General features: G+C 38.4%; 1 protein-coding gene across 3 annotated transcripts in view; it reads left to right on the top strand.

Annotated features, from left to right (window-relative positions):
- Positions 1-24,646, top strand: part of BRAF (B-Raf proto-oncogene, serine/threonine kinase) — a 58,315-nt gene that overhangs the window by 20,049 nt on the left and 13,620 nt on the right. For 2 of the 3 annotated variants that reach the window (XM_014068460.2, XM_014068463.2), the window contains exons 4-17: positions 1,911-2,014; positions 2,529-2,631; positions 4,110-4,258; positions 6,445-6,564; positions 9,766-9,925; positions 11,199-11,235; positions 12,972-13,091; positions 15,651-15,787; positions 16,097-16,214; positions 19,476-19,560; positions 20,320-20,496; positions 21,292-21,338; positions 22,149-22,267; positions 22,762-22,893. In XM_014068460.2, coding sequence (XP_013923935.1) covers positions 1,911-2,014; positions 2,529-2,631; positions 4,110-4,258; positions 6,445-6,564; positions 9,766-9,925; positions 11,199-11,235; positions 12,972-13,091; positions 15,651-15,787; positions 16,097-16,214; positions 19,476-19,560; positions 20,320-20,496; positions 21,292-21,338; positions 22,149-22,267; positions 22,762-22,893 — 1,608 coding nt within the window. The remainder of the gene's footprint in view (positions 1-1,910; positions 2,015-2,528; positions 2,632-4,109; positions 4,259-6,444; positions 6,565-9,765; positions 9,926-11,198; positions 11,236-12,971; positions 13,092-15,650; positions 15,788-16,096; positions 16,215-19,475; positions 19,561-20,319; positions 20,497-21,291; positions 21,339-22,148; positions 22,268-22,761; positions 22,894-24,646) is intronic. The other variant, XM_014068461.2, reaches the window with a different exon arrangement.

Below are 24,646 nucleotides of genomic sequence, written 5' to 3' on the forward strand. Positions count from 1 at the left end.
GCACACTATTAGTACTGTCTTCTGCAATACTCTGCATATACCATTGCTATTCCCAGCAAAGAAGCTTTCTCTTGTCCTCTAAATGGAGGCAATATATAGTAGCAGCAATGATAGCATATAGTAAGGAGGTGGATTCCCAAGTGGGGGAGGAGATGCTCTCCAGAGGAGTAGAGAGAAAGAGTGTAAAGATAACCCCTCCCTAATAGTTCACAGAGTTTACTATAGATGCTGATAGTAGTGTACTCTGTGTAGCAAGATTATTGTATTGGAATCTCAGATTTTAGTACTCTTAAATTATGCTTTGCATGTAGACAAGTGTGAGATAGCCAACTTATCTCAGAGGAATTCATGTCTGGAACAAGTGATTGGAACTTCACTAGCAGGACAGTATGGTTAGCTTTTCTTCTCCTTTTATCTTCTGAATATCCTATCCATCTGTTTGGCACTGTTCAAAGATAGGATAGAAGATGACATGATTTCTCTAAATTTCAGTCTTCATAATTATGTAAATAAGTATACAGTACACAAAATTTAAGTCGTAACAGGCAATCTACTCTGATTTATAAATATCTCTTGACTGTGTTAAAAGTTTGCCATGCTGCAACTGGGCCTTTAGAGATAACAATAACACTTAAATTAAGCATTAAAGATAAAAAGTTTACAATTAATCCAGTTAATAACCGAACCAAGGACTAGATCCAGAATATTAAGAAAAATCCAGATGGATAGGGAAATATCCTTTCTCAGAGTTCAGAAGCCATCTTGCTTTCATATTATGTTCTGTATTTTATATCCTTTACAACATATGTTCTTCTACACCAATGAGGCCATTTAGGTATTTTATTCATGCTATTTGTATATTCATGTGCATATATGTTATTATTGTATTATTTCCTATAGCCAATAGTTTAAAAATTGAGCAAAAGTGTTTGAATTTTAAGAGGAAACTAAAGGAAAATAACTTTTTGAACAGGTATAGAAGAATAAAAAGATTATTGCTACAGTTATGTAGAATTATTTTCTTTCCCCACATTCTCAGCAATTTCCAGTTAACAGTAACCACACAATTTTTAATATAAACTGGCAAATACCTGTTCACAACAAAGCTTTGCAGAGTTTTCAGATTACCATATCTTCTCCTGCATTTATTTTGTCTCATGATTTCAGTTAAAAACCATGAATGTATGTAGGACTTGACATCTGAATACAAGTATGTTCCGTTTTCCTCAAGAATAAGACTCTTGTTTAGTCCTTAATTCCATTCAGAATCACCCAGCTGTTTTTTTCCTGAATAAATAAAATAGCTTGAGAGCAAAATATGTAAATAGAAAGTGATAATAATGACAGTGAGTTTGTTTTGTTTTGTTTGCAAATTGATTGACAGGATGATGGTTATTTTGTGTTCCAGCAGAATTGCAGAAAAAAGTATTGTAAGGATTATTAATATATTTTAATGTTATAAGTAAGAAGAAAAGAAATGGATACAAGTCTCATAAAAGGATGTTTGTATTAAATGTCAGCCATATCATTTGATGTGTACTACAAGAATATTTAAGAATTTTGGTAAATGTATATGTAATAGTAATGATACTGATTGGCAGAAATGGGATTTTTTGTAAACCATCTTCAGGAAGCATTCCAAGGAGGTCCCAAAACACTCCTGAGATCTGGCATATTCTCAGAGAAGTTTTTCAATATCTGTTATCCATGACAGAATGATTTTGATTCTTTATATTCAGAACCAGTAGATTCCTAAACATTGCTTGGTTTGTTTTAGCAGAATTCTTAAGCTTGTAAACATTAAAATACAGAAATTTAAAGAGAGTACATTTTTTTAGCGTTTCGAAATATCTTGCATGATACTACACTGAAATGTAATGCAGTGGTTTTTCTTAAAAACAACTTTGTAGGTTCCAGCACGATGTGGAGTAACAGTCCGGGAGAGTCTAAAGAAAGCTTTGATGATGCGAGGTCTTATCCCAGAGTGCTGTGCTGTTTACCGTATACAGGATGGGTATGGTTTGATTGCAATATGACTTTGTGGGCTGTGATCACTTGAGAGAAAAATTGCTATACAGGGGTTGTTTCCAGGTGTCTGAGAATATTAGCTTTCAATATTTCAAAGCAGGTGCCTTCACAAACATGAGAACCTCCCAGTAAAAACTGATGAGACTATGGGAGGGCAGATGGTAAGAAGAGAAGAATTCATTAGTTGATTTATTGAAGGTTGGTTCAGTGTGATCTCTCCTTTACACTATAGTTTAGCAACTTCCAAATTGTTTCTGTCTCTGGTTTTCTGTGGAGAGTACTCTGGCACTAAACTGGTACATTTTTAGTTCTGGAGGAAATTGTCATTTGATCAGAATGAATACTCCTTTTAAAAGAGTTATATTAAGTTTCTAGGAGGAAAAGGCTGGGAAACAAACACTAAATATTTGATATCATCGTCTTCTGACAAGCACATCTTCATCATTAAGATCAGAGTTTAGAAATTGTGTTTAACCTCAAAGAACTTATTTACCCTGTAGGGAAAAGAAGCCCATTGGTTGGGACACAGACATTTCCTGGTTGACGGGAGAAGAACTACATGTGGAAGTCTTGGAGAATGTGCCTCTTACGACACATAATTTTGTAAGTCTTGCAACGTTTAAAAACCACATTGGTCTTAAATCTTCCAAGCAAAGTATTTATATTCTCTTTCCAAACTGCAGCAATACATTCACTCTTGATCAAAATTCCGTCAGTTTCTTATGTCTCCTTATTTGTATGCCTTAGGAAGCACAGTCAGAAAGCTGACAGCAGAATTAATTGTGAAAAAATATTGGATTATTTTTTCCCAATTTCTTTTAAAATCTGCAACCAGAAGGTCTCCCTAATTAGAGATTGACACAGTTGGTGGAAATATGTACCAATTTGCTTGCAATCTGGCTAACGTAATCTAGAGATATTATAATTTATAGTGTTTAAATTTAGCAGAATGTAATTCTGCCTCTGCATGATATTCATGGTCAATTCTTTATGATCTACAAAAATTTGACATCCCTAATCCTTACCAGGTACCCTGGTAGGTTGCATTGATTTAAGAGATAATTTCAGTTCAAACAGATATATTTAGAATTGTATATGGAATCGATCTCATTTTGCTTTCATAAAAGTTTGTGTGTGTAAGTGGGTATGTAGGCTTTAATATGATTTAATATGTATAAATTAAAGTCCTACAAAGCATTTAGAAGCCATATTTCTTAATAGTGATGTCCACCTCTGTATATAAAAGAAAATAGGGCTAGCCAAAGTGTTTTAAATTAGAACAAAAAGGAGGAGCAAGAATTCCTGTTTTTCCACCATTGTATGACTTCTTCAGCAGTTGAACTATTTTAACTGAATTATATATGGGTGATTATCTTCAAATCCTGAAGCCATTTTCTTTCATAAAATACATTGTAATAAAATACAGTAAAAAATCAAAACATGAACTTGCTAGTTTAGGCCTGAAGGCAAATAACCAATTAATGGTAAGAGAATACCTAATTATCTTGTATAAATGAAAATTGTATTTTGCCTTAATGCAAATAAACATTTGATGATACAGCATTCCTTTACGAAAATGTGCTCTAAATTTTGTTAACGATTATAGTGTGCTTTATTTAGTCATATATTCTTCTATGTTTCTAAAGCAGCTTTTCTAACCTGATGCCAATGGGTATCTGTTAGCAGGAAGGAAGAGAGTGCTTCTGTGTGATGTTGCAATACAAAAGAATCAACTTTGCATTATGCCATCATAATGCACTTTTTATAACTTTGGTGTCATAATACTTACAGATAGATGCTTATATCCTCTAAAAGAGTTAATTGTAGTTGCTAGAATCCCCTAATCAACATGATGAAAGACCATGGAATTTTTGGAGTTGTAGACTAATATACCTGATGTGTTCTAAGTTCTGAATTGTTGCTTTCAGTGTTCCAGCAACGAACTATGATCTTCATAAATGTACTACTTATAGAGTAATATTGAAATGAACTATAATCAAAATAAAATACAAACAATATTTCTTTGGTAAGATATTGAACAAAACAGGACTTTATCTCTTCTGATTTTCTTGATGGCACAGGTACGGAAGACATTCTTCACTTTAGCGTTTTGCGACTTCTGTAGAAAGTTGCTTTTCCAGGGATTCCGTTGCCAGACCTGTGGTTACAAATTTCATCAGCGTTGCAGTACTGAAGTGCCACTAATGTGTGTGAATTATGATCAGCTTGAGTAAGTAACTGGATCCCCTCTTTAATTAAATGCTCTGGCCATAAATAGATGTTTGCAGTGCATAACTCTGGGAAAAATTAATGAGATATAGTGGCATCCTTTCTAGTACAAAAAGAAACAATGTCTTGTGATGATGTCTTTTCCATAAGGAAAGGTGCTTGCAATGTAGCTGAGAGCCAATTTGGTCTAGTGTTAAGGCATCAGACTAGTAACCAAGAACTGTAAGTTCTAGTCCTACCAAAAAAACAAACAAACCAAGAAAGACCAGTTGCCTCCTGAAAAAAGCATGTTTGGGGCAACCATGACCTGAGAATCTCCATAGACTTTTGACTGAGAATCTCCATTGACCTTTAGCTATGAATTGGGATGAACACCCTTTGAATGGTGTGAGAATATGAACGGATTTTCCAGAAAATTGCAGGAACCATTTGCCCTTCAATTTGAGATCCAGGCAACACAGACCCATCCCCAACAGCCTGTGCCTCTCTTCAACAGGGAAGGGATGTGGCAGAAACATCCAAGAAGGCTCCACACACATTTCCACTACTCAGGTGTCCCTGAGGACACAGATAAACCTCCAAGTTGCCTCAACGACTCTCTAAATAGAATCCAAATGACCAGCTGTCTGCAAGAAATATAAATCCTTCCATTCCCTACCATCAAGTCAGAGCTGAGAAAGCTTCTTGGATGAGAAGAGAAATGTCTTCAAAGAAAAAACAAGAAAGACTAGTTGCTTCCCCCAAAAAGTACTTTTGGGTCATACCAGTCATTGGCTCTCAGCCTACTCATTTAACAGGGTTGTTATTGTGGAGAAAATAGGAGGAGGAAGGAGTGTTAGATCAGTTTGCTGCCTTGAATTGTTTGTAAAAAAAAAATACTAAACATCTGGCTGACTGCGATGAATCATAACAATAACAAGAGTGCAGAGCAGTGGTGGGTTCCGGATCCCGGTGTAACTGGTACGGTGCAACGGGGCTGGGCGCCCACCACGTACATGCACTCAGCATGTGCGCAGGACACACATGAGTACCTACCGCCCGCGATGCTCCAACTGCTCGGCGGAACATCGCGCAGGTGCCGTACACTCCGTGTGCGTGTCAAATGCCCCAATTGGCGCAAATACCAGTAAGGAGAGCGGGCGGGCAGGTGGGCCCTCGGGAGCACCGTACTGGAACAGTACCTTGTGCTCCCAGCAGGCACCAGTACACCCGTACCGGGGCGTACCAGTCGTATCCCAGCACTGGTGCAGAGTAGTACAAATTTTAATTTAAAAGGAAGTGATCAAATGTATACATATTTTGTATCATAAAAAGATTTACATTGGACCCATTCTGCTCGAGTTATATTTCATTTGCAGTGCTCCCAAAATCCAAGGCAGACTGACAAGCCCATAAAATTTTGCATTCAATAATGCATGACTTGCTAGACCAATAGAATTGTTATTTGGAACACTTTGTATAAAATAGGATTACATTGGCAAAATTTATTTATTTAATTATTTATTTATAAAATTCCTATCCTGCCTTTATTCACATCATCATAAAATAAAAGGATTTAACTGTTGTGGCAGAAAATGCTGAGTCTTAATACAGGGCTTAATATAAATACTGAAAAAAGCTTAACTTTCATTCTTAGAGCACAAAGGTTAATTAATGAAAAGAATAATGCCTTTTGTTCAGATTAATCTGAGGAATAGTCTTTAAAAATCAGAAGCAGTGCTTAAAAACAATAACTTTATTGATGGTATTTCTATGATTTAATAAACACAGGTATACAATAAAAGGATATTGTAATGAACTCATATATCCATTCAGCTGCCAGCTTATTCTTGGGCAAAGGGAATTCTTTTATGCATCTTGTTCTTCATCAAGCTGAGACCAATAAAATTATTCTAAAGACTTGCTCATGTGGCAAAAGAGAGCTTTAAAATGTGTATGGGGTGATTTATCTCCATTACAGATGTAACATTTTAGCCTTACTTCTATCACACAGAAAGTTGCTTGGATCAAGCAAAAACCAGATCTCTACTATTCTGCCTAGCAAAAGGAATGTATATGAATGAGAATTCCAAACTATTTAAATTTAAGGTTCCTAATTGGGTATAGTTTTCAATTGCTTTGTTTGGGGGATTTGGTAATGAATTTATAATATTTTCGTTCTCTTATATTATTATTCTTGTTCCACAGCTTACTTTTTGTCTCCAAATTCTTTGAACATCATCCAATACCACAAGAAGAGACCTCTGTAGGGGACACCACACCAGCATCTGGATTATACCCTTCAGTGGCCCTTTCAGATTCTTTTGGGTACGTTCTTAAATGTTGGCTATCCTAATCCTACTAAGATTTTATTTATAAGTTGCCTGATTCAAAATCCTGTTTTGCATCTTGACTTGGTAGATTGTGGTTTGCTACCTTTGTACTTAAAAGTTGAGCATCTGATGCAGAATTGGATTGAAATCAGGGACTTTACAGAAGATGGTTGTTTTTGAAAATAAAACCTCTGAAAATAAAACCCCTGCAGTAGAAAATGGATTACTGTACTACCTCATCCCGAACCTCTAGATGACCTCTCCCAGGGTTCCATGCAGATATTGGGTAGAATAGGGAAAAAGACTGAACTTTTAGGCACTCCATACCAAAGTTCCTGGGTGTCTGACCTCTTCCTATTCCAGCCCACCCCAAGTATCAAGTTGATCTGCCTGCTCAGGTAAAAGCAGAACTACTATCCGCCAATGCCTCACTCTTGTAGGTGGTCCAGAAGAATGCAGTAGTCAATTATATCAAAGATTGCTGAGTTCTAGGAGAACAAGGGTGGTCACGGTATCATCTCCAGCTAAGCTCTCTGAAACTGCAGCTCTACTCCTTTCTCAATAACTTACATCTCCCTAAGAGATAGGACAGTAGTTTTCCAGTTTTGTTGCATTCAGACCTGACTCTACCACTTCTCCTTTTCTCAAAGAATTGTTGACTACCCCCTGGGTCCAGTTTCTACACTCTTTCCCTGTTGCTTTTAGCAACCAAGTGGGGCAGGGTTCAAATTCCCAAATAACAGAGCCAAGATCACAGAGGTCTTTGCCTATGTTTCTCGAGATCCTTAGTCTCAAAAGTGTGAGTGTTTTAATCACCAAATGTGCAGCCAGCACTCACTACTTAGATTGACTGGGTTTTACGCCCCATCCAACTCCCATAGTATTTTTTGCACCCTTTGAAAAAGTGCGGCTGCCTAACATTCTGCAGGCACAATAAGAGTTGAGCAGTAATTACCCTTTGTGGCTTTTATTGTTACAAAGTAGGCTCTCATCTTAATTCTTCCTCCTGTCCAGCCACACATTTGTTTTTTTGTTTTCCACCAGCATCACCCTAGGTGTCTCTTCACCCATTTTATTTCCTGGAGGCCCAAACAAGGAGATATATACACTATAGACAATCTTATTGAGCAGCCTTTTGCCTTCATCACCTGCATATTCCAGAGGTCAACAATATGCTCAACAAAATATCCTTTCAGATCATTTGGGAACCCCCCCCCCCCCAGCTCTATTAGGAAGCCAGCTGGACCCATCAGATGATCCATTTTAATCATCCCTGCCCTTTCACAGATATTGGTTGACTCAGTTAACTCTTTTGTCCCAACAAAGTGATTTATCCTTGAGCTTCTTTGAAAAAAAACTGAAAGCAAGTCCCAGAATATTTCTGAATCTGAATCCTATACAACATATGGTAGAAGTTTTTCCAGCAGGAGAGAAAAAACCCATCGGGAGGTACATATATAAACATAAAGAAGATTCTCCTCCAGTTCTTACAACATTTAAGTCTGGACACAGTATTCAAAAACATAATTTCACAAAGTAGATAGCATCACATAAATTAAGATGGGCTCCAACAACTAAGCAAAAGTGCAAATAGAGGTATTTTTCAGCTTGTGGATTTCCTATTTATATTTCATGGTTATTGAAACTTCACCAAAAACAGGGTTCTGATTTCAAATAGTGGTTTTGGTTACAATTCTTCTAGTAAGGTTGGAGTTCTTCTGGTGAGATCAAAATAGACTATTTGAAGCTTACAATAATAGTTCAGATTTTAAATATTTTGCATATCCTTAAGCCCATCTATATGATTTTACAATCCTAACTATTATGGTGGTGCTTTAATACTTTAATCTCCATCAGTTTACCATTTATTTGTGTTTGTTTCTTTAATTCTAAAGTAACCACATAGCAAATTTCACAATTATTGGCTTAGATCTGTTGTTGTTGTTTTGCTTTTAAATTCTTATTAAAAGAACTTAATGTGCCTCTGTTAAACTGTGCTAAAAATCTGATGAATACAGGGTTTTTTTTGTATAGGATTACCCTCTTTAGATTTCCAATACTTTATTAAAGGGAAATCAACCATATTATTATTTTAATCTTTCCTTTAGTAAGAACTATTGGTGACTATATGAACACCCATGTAGTACAACCAAGTGATTTTCCACTGCCTTTTTTAGATTGTTTTTATTTACCAGTACAATCTGTAGTTCTATTATTTCTTTAAATGTCTACTGTCCCAATACTAATGCGTACACACACACACTCACTCACTCACACACACAAACTTCAGTCCTATCACTCAAAAAGGGCTATGGCGATATGGATCATAATGACATAAAATCTGAATGTAAAGAAAGAAAAGCTTGATTTCAGACTCCTGCTATTACTGTCTCTCATACACGGAATCAAAAATCATATAATGTATTATCCTGCTGAATGAAATAATTAAGATACAGTTCCAGGTTTTTTTTTTTTTAAATCTGCCCATTGTTTTAATTCCATACATAGTCAGAGTTACAAGTAACCTTGTATGTCAGTTATGGCTTTTTTTTCAAGATAAACTTTATCTCCGATCATATGCTTTGCTAATCAAACAATATCTGATTTCTGAAGAAAACTCTGCCCTAACAAAAACCTTTTTATCAGACCTAAAAGTGTTTCCCTTCTCTATTTTTGTCAGAGAATAAACAATGTTTTTATCATATATGTTCTCTCCACCCTGTTGATTCAACAAATAATATTAATCACCAGTAAATCCCCTCAGTAACCTGTCTTTTGACTAATGTGTGCTTTGGTTTCATGTTTTGGACTACTTCTAAAGTATGCTTCTAGTAAATTACATGTTCCGTGGATTTGTGTTTTACATCTATGTATATCATATGCTTGTAAGTATTTGTACCTTAGATTGTGAATGCAAGAATACTAGTGTATTAGGGCATCCTATACTTAAAATCTCTAGTCAGTCTATTGAGCGGGTGAAGTAATAAGTTTAACTTGCACTGGAGTGTTCACCAACTGTCTCAGAATGTACAATAGTGCACTGGTCATAGTCCTGTGTCAGAAGCCTGTAAAATGCATGGAAGGTTCTTACCGTTGCTGTGAGATATGGATCAGTGGGAATTGTTTTTGTCACATCTGTGAAATGGAAGCCCTGCAGATGTTATGTATTATTTTCTTAATGTCTTGACTTTCTCAGGCCACCAGTTCTCCCTAGTCCATCTCCTTCAAAATCCATTCCAATACCTCAGCCATTCCGACCTGCAGATGAAGACCATCGAAATCAGTTTGGTCAACGTGATCGCTCGTCATCTGCCCCCAACGTGCACATCAATACAATAGAGCCGGTCAATATTGATGTAAGTTCCAAACTAACTGTTTTCTTTATAATTAGTGTATTTATTCCTTTAATCTGAACGCTTGGAGGCAGGTGTAGCAAGAAAAATTCTATGGACAACTGAGTACTTTCTTCCAATTTACAAATAAGATATACTTACTGTTTTCGATAGTGGCTGTGAAAACTGGAAACAAACCTTACTAGTCTAGGAAATGATCTCAAAGGCATACACTTTCACTCAGCCTCTGAACCTGAGAGAATTTAGCCGCATACTTGGCTAGAATTTAAGACTACTTTAGAACTCATGTAATAATTCTTAGTTTCTTACGTATATTAAACTGTTAAACAAATACTATTTAGGGACCATGCGTTGCCTATACTGTATTGATACTAATAGATCATGCTGTTTTGAACTTTTTGAATTTAAATTCAGATAATGATTCCAAGGGTAAGCTCCCATGATCTGTTTTTAAATTACAGCTAGTTCTTTGATAAATTGTGAAGGATGATATAAATAAGCAAATGGGTCAAATATGTTTGCATGTAAACTGTCAAGAGTCTTCAAAACACAGACAGAAAAAATATTATGAAAAGAGCATTTCCCTCCCAAAGCTGAATAAATATAAATGGCATGGATATAGTTCTACAGAAAGACTGCAAGTATATCTTGACATGGGTGAATGTCTTTTGATACATCACGTACTATAAGAATCACAATGATTTTGGATTTAAATAACTTCAACCAATAATTATTGTAGTTTCACTAATGCAATGTAGCTAGTGAGAATACAGGATTTCTTTGAAAAAGTAAGAGTAAAGGGCTTACCTTTGATTGGCATTATTAAATACTACATCTATCTCTCCCCGAGTTAACTGTTGATTTTATTTTGCCTGATAGTTCAGTATTTTATTTAAAAGCTTGCTACTTTTCCATTAATGGAAGTTGGTCCATATGCTAACACCTTGGCTATTTAACATTGCTAATTGATTATTACTGTTTCCCTGTATCTCCAATCAGTATCTATTAGACCTAGCCATCCTCCAAATTGCTGCTTGATAGTCCACTTCCAGATCCAAAAGAGTTCAAGCAGTCTTTATTGGAAACCTCAGCTATTGGCAGATAAGGGAGTGTTTTATAGGTTGATAGTAAAGTATGCTGTATCTTTGCAGCTGCTTTTAGTATGCTTTTCTTAGTTAAATGGGGGAAAATGTGCTATATCACCAGTCCTACTAATGACAAGCAACATATATAACGCATGAATAAGGTGCATATAGTTTTTGTTTTTGGTTTGTAGGACTTGATTAGAGAACAAGGGTTGCGAGGAGAGGGAGGTAAGTTACTTTGTTCTCTTGCATACCCAATGCATTGCTTTGCCTCCTCCCCTTTATACAACCTCCTTTTTGCAAAATACAGACACAGGAGACAAATCTAACTAGTGCAATGAAATTCAGTTGTACTTGCTTGTCCATTGTCTTATAAAAAAAATCACCAATTTGCATTTCAATGTGGGTGAAGGGAAGATGAGAACAATATGCAAAGTGGTAGCCAGTATTTTTTTAAAAAACAACAACAGATAATCAGAAAGAAGAGAAGGCAACAGGCCTTCAGCTGACCCTCTTCTTCCTTGTGCCATAAAAAGCATAAACCTGCCATCTTCCTATATTAAAAATGATTCTTTTTAAAGATGTCTGTCAGCTAGCACAATTTCTAAATCAACAACTTAAGAATATACAATAAGAGCATCCTAGAAAAGTTCTCAAAAACATAATATCTGGAGATATGTACATTCTTGCTGAAAAAGAATTGGGTATTGCCATGCTACTAGAGTGTGTGTTCATGTATACACATGTGTATACTGCGCATTTTTACATAAATTCCATTACTTACACTGCCCAATTAAAAACAACTCTGAACAACTCTTCAAAGTGACTCCCTAAGCAAACATTTATCAGTTGCAGGAGCTTACCAAATAATAAGCATGCAGGATAAAGAAAGATACACTTATACTTTTTATTCTTATAATCTGTAGAATGAATGATATGAATGATATTACAAATTCATTCATCTGTAGAATGAACGATGAATGTTAATTGATGCAGGCATCCTCAATCCAGTCGTCATGTTTGCTGGCACCTCTGCCTTTGATATGTTTTTGAAATGTGGACATGTATGATGCTCCCATGCTGTAAGAATGTACAAGAGTCTTCTCAAGCTTGGCATCTCCAGATTGTAAGGCCAGGATTCATGGTCAGGCAACGTTGGAAGTTGGCCAATTTGGAAAAAGTTGCTTCAAGTTTTGTCAGCTTGAGTAAGGAGAAATGTCACTGGCAAAAGTCATAACTGCAGGAAACTGTCTCTTCCCCACCATGTTACATGCACACTTTTGGTGGGCGTTGCTGCAATAGCTACAGATCCTGTTCAGGATAAGCTTTGTTTAATGCTTTGACTTGGCTATTATCATTTGACTCTATGGTGCGGGCTGTACCACGCAGTACAGGAAAGCATGTATCCTTAATCAGCTGGCCCTTTTGCTTTCCATGACATTTGTTTATTTGTTTTCTTTCTTTTTAATACATTTTGCAACCTATGCCTTCACTATAACATTTAGTAGAGACTCAGTTTTTAGTCAGGATTTTGTTTCTTCTCCCTCCCCGCTTTCCCAATTACATCTAACAAACTGGCTACTACTTTGCAAATCTGAGACTGCAGGTATGACTTCAAGCCATGAATGCTGCCCATTACATTGCCCATTTGACAATTGCATATGTCTAGGGAGCTGTGGCTTTTGGAATCGTTTTGCCCATTCTGTCCAACATTTAAGTGTTGTGTACTAGTATGTCATTTTAAATTCTGGTCAGTAGGCTCTCTTTGGGGCTTACCAATTCCCAGCCTTTTGAATAATATGCTGTATTTTGTTTTTGAAATGGAATCACAAGTTTCTGCCCTGCAAAATCATAAGCAGTCTGTGCATAGGAGTCTTAAGCACCTCAGTTATGTCCCATGACTTTCATTTCTTCTGTGTGTCTGTCTTCCTGTCTCTGCCTGCCCGTCTCTTTCTCTCTAACAGCCCCTATGAACCAGCTGATGCGCTGCCTTCGGAAATACCAATCCCGGACTCCCAGTCCCCTCCTCCATTCTGTCCCCAGTGAGATAGTGTTTGATTTTGAGCCTGGCCCAGTGTTCAGAGGTAGTTGGGCTCTTCTTTCTCATTTTCACCCAAATCAAACTAAATAAAACCACAGATGCTGTTTGTGCCTCACCCTCACAGCGTGTGTATGTAAGTGTGTGAGTTTATCAAAACATTATCATTTTTATTTATTTATTTATTTTTTGGCTTAGCCTGGCTGGAATGCTTTGAATGTGCTTTTTTCACTTAATAGTCACTCACTCTTATTAAACTCACAAATTATTCTGTGTTGGACATCTGTCATAAAGCTGCTGGAGCATTACGTTATAGAGATAAGGTTTTTTGGACTATCTTCTTTCGAAGTATTGCTTGTTTTACAAAGTCTCGAGTTACAGTATGAAAACGAGGACAGGACAAGTCCTGCAGATAATTAACATTTCTGCAAAATTTTATTCAGATTTTTCTGAAGTAGGGTTGCCAACTGATACAAAAAGGAGGGGGGATCAAATTGGCCAGGTTTCTTTTTTTTAAAGCAGATATTCTGTAAGATAAAACTTATGCCATTTTGCTGGCCCTCCAGCCAATTAATTCATAGATGCTGAAGTGAACTTCAGTACAGAAGTTGACAACTCTGCCTGGATTCCAGCAGGACCATACTGTTGTGCATGATCTTGAGGCTTTCCAGGATTTTGGAGTAGATTGACATTCCTGATTTTCTTGTCTGTCAGTTTTAACTTAATGCTTGAGCAAAATCCTATTTAACACTGTCTTTCAGAAATCTGTTGCAGAGCTAACGATTCTGCTAGCAATTTTGTTAATTATCTGGAATTTGATTTACTTCAATTATATCTTACTGCTGTGACTAATCTGTAAATTAAAAGGATATGTTATATTGTGTAGGATGGTTCAGCTAAAATAAAGATCAGTTTTGAGAACCAAAATATAGTAATATTCTACTTTACCTGAGACTATTGATACAAAAAAAAAATCATCTGAGCAAAACACCAGAACTATAATTCAGGATTGGAATTAGACACAGAAACAGTCCTCCCCCCCTTAGTCCAGGAATTATAAACTGAAGCATAAAATATTATATAATGATGTATTGCAATATATCACTGCAATACAATTTGTACAAAGAAAGACTTGTAAATGTAGTTCTTCAATTTATACAATTTATTTCCTAAGTCTATTCACCTTATTATATAATTAAAAATAAATACGTTTTAGAACAAAACAGCTTAAACAATTAAGCCAAGAACAGTCATTATTTGAGCATACTTTCTTGTTTTGTCATAGATTAAAATGTTTCTGGTTTATATTGTTGGAAAGGATACGGCTTTCTTTAATAAATTAATATAAACCGATTTCAGCTACTGTAGTCTTTATTTACTGGTATAGTTTTAGCATTTGAATCTTTCAGATATCTTGGGGCTGTATCAAAAAAATTCCAAAAGGTGTGGTCCAACATTGCTGTCCAGAAGTTTTTGTAGTTATGCTCTCTCCACATCTGGAAGATGCTCATTTGAGGAAAATTGGCATAGATAAACCTGTACTGTATCTTATTCCATTATTTATATTATTTTCTCCATGAAATATCTATATGGCTGCTTAGGAAACTAAACTTGTCTTCTACTGCCAGCTTAAATGATTTGGAATGGAGAAAGAGAATATTCTTCCCTACCATGCCTTTAAAGTTTTAAATTCCACTAAATTCTGTTTTACAACCCCAAAAACACAAAGACACACAATTTAACATCTGTACAGCATTGCAGGATATATTCTTGAAATCTGAAAATATCTGGGGATAAAGATATCCTCCTTTTTGCTACATTGACATTGGGAAAATAAGCTAAAAGATGCCAGGAAAGAAAGAAAGAAGGAGGGAGAGAGAGAGAGAGAGAGAGAGAGAGAGAGAAAGAAAGAAAGAAAGAAAGAAAGAAAGAAAGAAAGAAAGAAAGAAAGAAAGAAAGAAAGAAAGAAACCAGTGAAAAAATAGCTTTCCAAATATCAGTCAAAAGCAAAAGAGAGGTCTAAGGTTTTGATTTTTTTTAAAAAAAAACATATGCTTAGCTCCTTCAGTATAGGCCACCAAAAATATCTCTTCACTGTTGTCTTAAAATTTACATTATTTTATTTTAGGGCACCTAGCTTCTTATATGTTCCTCTTTGGAATAAACAAGGAAATAAATAAAAACAAGGCTCAGGAAAAAGCAAAGTAATATAAAAAGTAAAAATCTTTTAAAAACAGGGTAAAGAACTATACAATTTTCAGAAGTGGCCCAAATTATAAAAAGATACTAAGTCCAGTATATCTATAATTTAGTAACTGCTGAAAACGTTATAGGATGCAAATTTGTCCTTTCCTCCTTTGTGAATTAGTCTCACATTCTAACTCCATCTGTTGATAAAAGTTTTAGAATTAAATTGAGCTAGAATTGCACAATTTATTAAATGCACCTGGTTTGCAAGTCTTAATCCTTACACTTAATTGTCTGTTGTGTTTAGAAATACTGCATCTTATACACAACCTTTGTGATTACTGTTTGCTAATTAAATCAATGTATCTTAGTCCTTAAAAACCTGGAGCTGTTTTTTGACCTTTAATTACAAATGTAGGCTCAACAACAGGATTGTCTGCCACACCACCTGCGTCTTTACCTGGATCTCTCACTAATGTGAAAGCATTACAGAAATCCCCAGGGCCTCAGAGAGAGAGGAAGTCCTCGTCATCTTCTGAAGACCGAAATAGAATGGTAAGGACAAAATTAGCTTATTGAACTAGCACCCATTTGAGATTCACCATGTAAGCCAAGTTTCCTGATCTCTTTGAGTATGGAAGCTAGGAGATCAAAGAGGGCCCACAGCCTTTCCTTCTTCGTGTATGCAAATTCACCTGAAATGTTCAAGGCTTCATGTCATATAACATGGTGTGCTATGTTTATAAAATGGGTTTGGGCGAATTGCGGCTTTAAAAAATATAAATGTAAGGCCTTTTCACAATCACCATGCATACAATTTTTACTAAAAATATTTACAGAATTATAAACATGCTTTTGTTGCAGAAAACCCTTGGTCGACGAGATTCAAGTGATGACTGGGAGATAGCAGATGGCCAGATCACAGTTGGACAAAGGATAGGCTCTGGTTCATTTGGGACAGTCTATAAAGGGAAATGGCACGGTATGTAACTACTACAGCAACTATTTCTCATCCCAAGTATTTAAAACAATTATTGAAATCCCAGCAGATTTGTTTGTGTTAAGGATTTGAGAACCTATAATTCTGAAAGTTACCGAAAATATTTTCATCAGATAATAACTAACTTTTTGATTAATGTGCATTTGTCAGGATCCAGAAATTTTTATTTTTTTGTTGTTTGACTGTTATTCCACCTTTTTTTTTTTTTTACAATAACTCAATACGACGAACATACCTAATACTTCCTCTCTTTGTTTTCCCCACAACAACAACAACCTTGTTAGGTGAGTTGGGCTGAGAATGACTGGCCCAGAGTCACTTAGCCAGTTTTTCATGCCTAAGGCGGAACTAAAACTCATGGTCTTCTGGTTTCTAGGCCAGCATCTTTCATTTCATTTTTTTTTTCATTTTATTAAGCATTTATAGGCTGCCCTTTTCCCTGAGGGGACTCAGGGCGGCTTACAATAATAGGGGAGGGGAGTGCAGGACAAAACACAAAAAGAAAATGTGAATAGAAATAATTAGCAATAAAAAAAACCCCAACATTCATTCAACATTCGGGAGGGGCGAGAGTAAAGTCTTATCCCCAGGCCTGACGGGATAGCCAGATCTTGAGGGCTGTGCGGAAGGCCTGGACGGTGGTGAGGGTGCGGATCTCCACGGGGAGATTGTTCCATAGCCTCGGAGCTGCAACTGAGAAGGCTCTCCTCCGCGTAGTCTGACTGACTGACTGGCGGATGGAATTCGGAGGAGGCCTACTCTATGCGATCTGATGGGACGGAGGGAGGTAATCGGCAGAAGGCGGTCTCTCAAATAGCCAGATCCACTACCATGGAGCGCTTTATAGATGGTAAGAAGGACCTTGAAGTGCACCCGGAGACCAACAGGTAGCCAGCGCAGCTCACGGAGGATCGGTGTTATGTGGGCGAACCGTGGTGCGCCCACAATCACTCGCGCGGCTGCATTTTGGACTAGCTGAAGTCGCCGGATGCTCTTCAAGGGCAGCCCCATGTAGAGCACATTGCAGTATTCCAGCCTAGAGATCACAAGGGCTCGAGTGACTGTTGTGAGGGCCTCCCGGTTCAGGTAGGGCCGCAACTGGTGCACCAGGCGAACCTGGGCAAATGCCCCCCTGGTCACAGCTGATAAGTGGTGGTCGAAACTCAGCTGTGGGTCCAGGAGGACTCCCAAGTTGCGGACCCTGTCTGAGGGGTATAAATTTTGACCCCCCAGCCTGAGTGGTGGACCGTCAGCCAAATTGTTGGGAGGAAAACACAACAGCCACTCGGTCTTGTCCGGGTTGAGTACCAGTTTGTTAGCTCTCATCCAGTCTTTAACAGCCTCAAGACCCTGGTTCATCACGTCCACCGCTTCATTGAGTTGGCACGGGGCGGACAGATACAACTGTGTATCGTCCGCGTATTGATGGTATTTTATCCCGTGCCTCCGAATGATCTCGCCCAGCGGTTTCATGTATATGTTAAACAGCAGGGGGGATAAGAGTGAACCCTGCGGCACCCCATAAGTTAGGGGCCTCAGGGACGATCTCTGCCCCCCCACCGACACCAACTGCGACCTGTCCGAGAGGTAGGAGGAGAACCACTGCAGAACAGTGCCGCCCACCCCCACCTCCTGCAGTCGTCGCAGAAGGATACCATGGTCGATGGTATCGAAAGCCGCTGAGAGGTCAAGGAGAACCAGGATGGACGCGTGGCCTCCATCTCTGGCTCTCCAGAGATCATCGGTCAATGCGACCAAAGCGGTTTCTGTGCTGTAACCGGGCCTGAAGCCTGACTGGAAGGGGTCAAGATAGTTAGCTTCCTCCAAGGTACGCTGAAGCTGGAAGGCCACCACCTTCTCAACAACCTTCCCCACAAAGGGGAGGTTGGAGACTGGACGGTAGTTATTAAGAACAGCTGGATCCAAAGACGGTTTCTTCAGGAGGGGTCTCACCACCGCCGTCTTAAGCGCGGTGGGGAAGTACCCCTCCCGAAGAGAGGCCTGGATCCAGCCTCGTGTCACCTCACTGCTGTTGGCAACCAGCCAGGAGGGACACGGGTCCAGTATACAGGTGGAGGCACTCACAGCTCGCATAGCCTTGTCCACATCCCCGGAGGCAACATCCTGAAACTCAACCCAGAGATGGTCTGCCAAGTCATTCCCCTGTGTCTCGGCTGGATCTGCAGGGGTGGGGTCCAGGTCCGACCGAAACCGAGCAACTTTGTCCGCCAAGAACTGAACATACTCCTCAGCCCTACCCTGTAAGGGGTCCCCCGTCTCCCTCCTATTTAGGAGGGAGCGGGTTATCCTAAACAGGGCGGCTGGGCGGGACTCGGCGGACGCTACCAAGGTGGCAATGTGTGTTCTCTTAGCTGTTCTTAATGCCCGGATGTACTTCTTGGTGCATGCTGTCAAAAGTGCTCGGTTCGGTTCGGACCTATCGGATCTCCACTGGTGCTCTAGGCGTCTCCTCCGGCGCTTTATCTCCCGGAGCTCCTCAGTGAACCAAGGAGGCCTCCGGGAGCCGCTGACCCAGAGGGGCCGTAGTGGCGCAATCCAGTCCAGAGACTCTGATGCTGCCGAGTGCCAGGCAGCAGCAAGAGTCTCCGCCGAACTGTGGGCGAGAGTATCAGGAATAACCCCAAGCTCCGTCTGGAACCTTACAGGGTCCATAAGTCGCCTGGGGCGGAACCACCTGGTCGGTTCCTCCTCCCTACGGTGGGGGTTTGGCCTCCGGAAGTCTAGCCTCACTAGACCAACCTGGCTCTCAATGATACTTTAGTTCAGTGCCCAGGGCAGTACCTATTAATTATATGATCCGGTTTACAAAGTGACTTCCTCAATCTGAATGGTTCACTGCTGAATCCCCCCATTTCAGTAATAGTTAATCGGTACTTGACCACTATGCTGGTTTCTGCTTTTATGGTTAAAGAAAAAGTTGCAACAAATATTCCCATGGTGCTTTGAGCTTGTTTCTTGAGCAGCTTTTTTTTATGCTGCGCAGTAAAATCACATCAAAAATAGAAAAGGACTTCATAAAAGGTTTGCAGTGCAAGAAAAGAATGTCAGTCAGAAATCTTTCAGTAAGCTTCAATAACTTGTTTTTTTCATTAGCATGCATGTGTAATAAGACTTTATGGGACAGTCAGTATTGCCCTGTTATATACTAAACATTTAGTCATCTTATGAGTAGCATGCTTGAGCAAAACATCCGTAGTTCACTTTTTGAAATTCTTTTTTAAGGTGATGTTGCAGTGAAAATGTTGAATGTTACAGCTCCCACCCCTCAGCAGCTACAGGCTTTTAAAAATGAAGTAGGAGTTCTCAGGTAAGATTATATGAATTCAATACAGGTGACACAACCAGATAAACTACTGACTTTTAAGAATTCATTTAGATAATAGCAATAGCACTTAGACTTATATACTGCTTCATAGTGCTTTACAGCCCTATCTAAGTGAGTTATGGAATGAGCATATCACCCCCAACAATCTGTCTCCTCATTTTACCAACTTTGAATGGATGGAAGTCTGAATCAACTTTGAGCCATTGAAAATCACACTACTGGCCTGCAGTACTTCATTCTAACCACTACGCCACCATGGCTCTAAATCAGAAATGACCTCTGCCTTTCCTGCTCAGTTGCTCCATACATGTATTCACTAATAATGGGTCTTGTCCTTCTGGTCAATCACTTTTTTCAAATAGTGAATTGAAGGGGTGATTGCTCAGGTATTTTACGAAAACAGGGCTACGTAGAACAAGAAAAAAAAATCTCTGGTTGGCTGACCTTTTAAAAGCAAGGAACAATGAAAAACAGATCAAGTATGACCAGAAATGAAAACCATGAAATACACCAGTGCTAGAGTTCTATAACCACCAGTAGGAGAATTTTATTCTTCCATAATTCATTTGCTGGCATTCTAGTGGCATCTAATTCAGTTTAATGAAGAAAAAATGTCAGACTGTATATGATTTGATATTTAAGTGAGCACTGATTTAAAGCTTTAATCTTTAGAATAGCATGTTATTGCTGGATTTTTTTCCCCTAAGTAATTTTAAGTTTTTCTTTTTTCCAACACCGTAGGAAAACACGACATGTGAATATATTACTTTTCATGGGTTATTCAACAAAGCCACAACTGGCTATAGTTACACAGTGGTGTGAAGGGTCCAGTCTTTATCACCATCTACACATCATTGAGACTAAATTTGAAATGATCAAGCTGATTGATATTGCACGCCAGACAGCACAAGGAATGGAGTAAGTTGGGTATCATTTGTTGAGCAATATGGAGCAGGAAACCTGAATTAGTTCTCTATGCTGAAATAATTCTTAGGAAGTTTCAACCAGTGGAGATTATGTTTATTCAAGATTATGTTAAAAAAATATGTTGATTTTTCAAATTATTGCTGAGTTTAAGGAAATTGATCTATAAATATAGAACACACACAAGTGCTTGGAAGTTTTGATCTGTGCAATACGTTGATAGATTGCTAGATGGTCAAAGACCAAAAAGATAAATAAAAATTCATACAACATAGCAGACATATAGAAATAACTAAAACTATAAATTTTATCTTTTAGCGAGAATTGCTGTGACAAGTCAAATAGCTTATACAGGCATTAATGAAATTTTAAAGTAGGCAACATTGGTTAGGCTTCATAAAAAGCAAGTATAGAACAGAGTCTAAACTTTATTCATTGTTAAAAATACCAAAGTGTTTCTTATGGCAATAGGAATTTAAATCCTAATTTCACAAGATAAAAGCAGTACTGTATTAGTTGGGTGGAAGTGTATATATGGCAATCTTTTGTAATTTAATCCAAGTTGTAGGTTCTTCCTTTCAAAAGGCGTTTGTAGAAAGAGCACAAAATATGTTCATGGTAAATATGCATAGGATTACAATCCAAATGTCTAAAATTGTGAGGAGTGGAAGGTGCTGATTACTTTGCTATAACAAATTATCTTTATTATGACTTAATTTCATCTGGCTTTTTGATAATTCCTTAAGTAAGTGGCATGATCAATTCACTGCCTGTTTTGTTACTTTGCAGTTACTTGCATGCCAAGTCTATCATCCACAGAGACCTCAAGAGTAATAGTATCCTTTAAAAACACTAACTTTTATCATTCACCTTTTTTCAAAGTGAGTTTTTTTTCAAAGAAGGGGAAAAAGTAATAGCTGGGGTCAATTGAAGATGCATATGTAGATATTGGCGTAGTTTCAACCTTAATTATTAAAGAAAACAAATATATTTTCTGTGCCTAACTAATTATTGTACATCTAAATATGTTTGGAGATGAGCATCCAGATTCATATGTCTTGGAGCAGTAGCATATTTATCCTAAGTCAAGTTTTTATCCATTCCTGTGATTCCAAACCCAACAGTCAATGTATTGATTTCTTTTGATGAACTTCCGAGCATGGTGTCACAGGACTTGAATATAGAAGGGCAAAATACATCAGTGTGTTTCATGCCAGTATATTTCATTATATAAAATCAACTATCTCTCATACAAATATGTGATCTGCATGAAACTTTCAGAAGCTTTGGAGTCTCAGTGTCTGCATGGACATCCATTTTGTAACCACATTCCTTTAATTTATCAGCACTAACCAAAGTTAGAAATGCAATCTAAAAGCCCTCTTAGCTCATATTGGTGTATCATATAATCTGATACATGCTTTTAAAACTAAAACTTTTATCATAGGAAAGTTTGACCCGTGTTGACTTCATGGACATATCCATTTAATTTCATTGGTAACAATATTGAAGTGGTTTGTTGTCATCTTCTTTCTTTCTTTTTCATCTTCTCTATATAACTTCAATTCCTGATGGCCTCCTATCCAACTGTCAGCTAGGTCAGATCCTGCTTAGTTTTTTTTTTTCTCCTTTACATTTCCTGTCAGATATATTTCTTCATGAAGATCTCACGGTAAAAATAGGTGATTTTGGTCTAGCAACAGTAAAGTCTCGATGGAGTGGATCCCACCAGTTTGAACAGTTGTCTGGATCTATTCTATGGATGGTATGTGAAGGGAGTATTTTCCAAATTGTTCAACAAAATTGCACAATCCCTTTTGCAGAGAAAGGAACATTTCCAAAGTCTTTAGGATGGAAATAAATGCTTTGCTTTCCTAAGGAAAAGCCTTCCTAATCTGTAGCAGAATTATCACCCCTGATGGAATGCTTGGAAACCTTTTGCTTTCTATCCAAGACTTTCTCCTCTCACTGAACGTCTGGGTGCAATCATAAGTTGTCTTATGTTTTTTCCCATCATATCAATCCCCTTAATATCATAAACTACTATAATCATTAAAGGGAGGTAATCACTGTATTGCATACAATTTGACCATTATCTGCTTAGAAATTACTTAATTTCTATTAATGAAGATTCAGTGAGGATAAATATATAGCTTTGATTTATCCTTTTAGATACTAGTTTCATGTTTGGGGATCTGAGATATATAGATAAAGTCTGCAATTGCAACAGATTAAAGCATGTTGTTTTCTACATCACAGGCACCTGAGGTTATTAGGATGCAAGATAAAAATCCATATAGCTTTCAATCAGATGTGTATGCATTTGGAATTGTCCTTTATGAACTGATGACTGGGCAGTTGCCATATTCCAACATCAACAATAGGGACCAGGTAAGTTGGGGTTGGGAAAGGTGTTATTTCTAAATTATAGGAAGTTCTCAACTTATGATCCCAGTTAGAACCAGAATTTTTGCTGGAAAGCAAGTTGGTTGTTAAGTGAATATGCCCAATTTTACAACCATTTTGGCCACAGTGGTTAAGTAAATCATATGGTAGTTAAGCAAATCCAGCTTCCCCTATTACCTTTGTTGGAAGCCACCTGGGAAGGTTGCAAATGGTGATCAAATGACCCCAGAATGCTGCAACCATCGTAAATACATGCTGGTTGTCAAACACCTGTGGTACTGAAAGATTGTTTCAGTGTTTGCAATGTTGTCTTGTACACTTTCACTGCTTTCAGTTTAGGTTAGACTTTTTTTTAGGTATGGCATAATCTGCTGGTATGTTAGATGACTTAAATATTAAATATTCAGAGATCAATATGTCTTTTGTACAAAATAATGTGAGAAATAGTAATTATTTGACAACTTTCAGTGAACCTTTTCTTCATTTGAGAATCAGCACTATAATTAATTATGTAACTTTATCTGGGTTATTCAGACATATACAGGTTTCAAGACTACTTAAAGAAAATTGAATAGTTTTTAAATATTCTGTGGGGAAAGGATAAGAGATGAATATAACTAAGGCAACTTTGTAATCCTATTAGCAAACCATGAAATCCCCAACTAGTACCTTCTAGATATGTTAGCCAAAACTTCAGAATTTTTAACTGGAATCTGGTACCAAGTTGCAGAAAGCTGATCTAGAGAATATTAATTTTTAATATATTTTTGCATTAAGATCTTGGTTCTTGGGATACTTGAGAGTCATCTTGAGGTCAAGGGGTCAGAATTGTAGATTTCTTTTCTTTTGAGTGTATGATAAGTGAACAACATGATCTCCTGATTTAATGAACAGAGCAATTAATTCAGTGTGTCAGGAGAAAAAAAAGTGGCTTACTTGTAACAGTAGCAACTTCCATCCTATACCAAATGATGGTCTTTGAAATTGAGAAGATTTCCAAAATAATTAGCAATGTTGGGCATGCTACCTGCTTTTTAAACAAGAAAGTCAAGTGAGTATGCTCAAGTTAGGGTTTGCTTTAAGTAAATGTGAATCCCAGTGTTGTAAAAAAAAAGTACAGTGTTATTTCGGTTCCACCACAAAACCGCAATGCCCTTATCCGCGCCGACATAAGTGCGGAGGCAAATCCGCGGCGTCCGAAGCACTAAGGAAAAAACGACCCTACCGCCGCGACAACAGCGCGGTGACAGAAGGGCGTTCTACATGCTTCGTTCTTTGCCTCCAAAGGTAGCCCTCCTTCTCCAGCTGACAGCGGCAGCGGGCATGGGGCAAAGCGGGCTGCCCAGCAGCAGCAGCCCGCGGGAAGGGTCCAGCTCAGCCGCGGGGGGCAGCAGGAAGCCCACGGGGGGCCCGAGCGGGGCCGCCAACGCTGGCAGCGGAGGAAGACGCCGCAGAAGCGGCGGCTGAGGCTCTCCCGGGACCGGCGAAGCGGGCTTGCCCGGCGGAGGCAGGCCGCCCTCTTCTTCCTCAACAACATCTCCTTGGATGGGCGGCCTCCCCCGGAGGAAGAGGCAGGGCGGGCGGCGGCTGAGGCTCTCCCGGGGCCGGCGAAGCGGGCTTGCCCGGTGGCGGCGGCCACCCGTCCAAGGAGATGTTGTTGAGGAAGAATAGGGCAGCCTGCCTCCGCCGGGCAAGCCCGCTTCACCGGCCCCGGGAGAGCCTCAGCCGCTGCCGCTGC

The sequence above is a fragment of the Thamnophis sirtalis genome, unplaced genomic scaffold (assembly GCF_051295495.1).
Source record: "Thamnophis sirtalis isolate CommonGarterSnake01/CBP01778 unplaced genomic scaffold, rThaSir2_p1.2 scaffold_9, whole genome shotgun sequence".
NCBI lineage: Eukaryota > Metazoa > Chordata > Lepidosauria > Squamata > Natricidae > Thamnophis > Thamnophis sirtalis.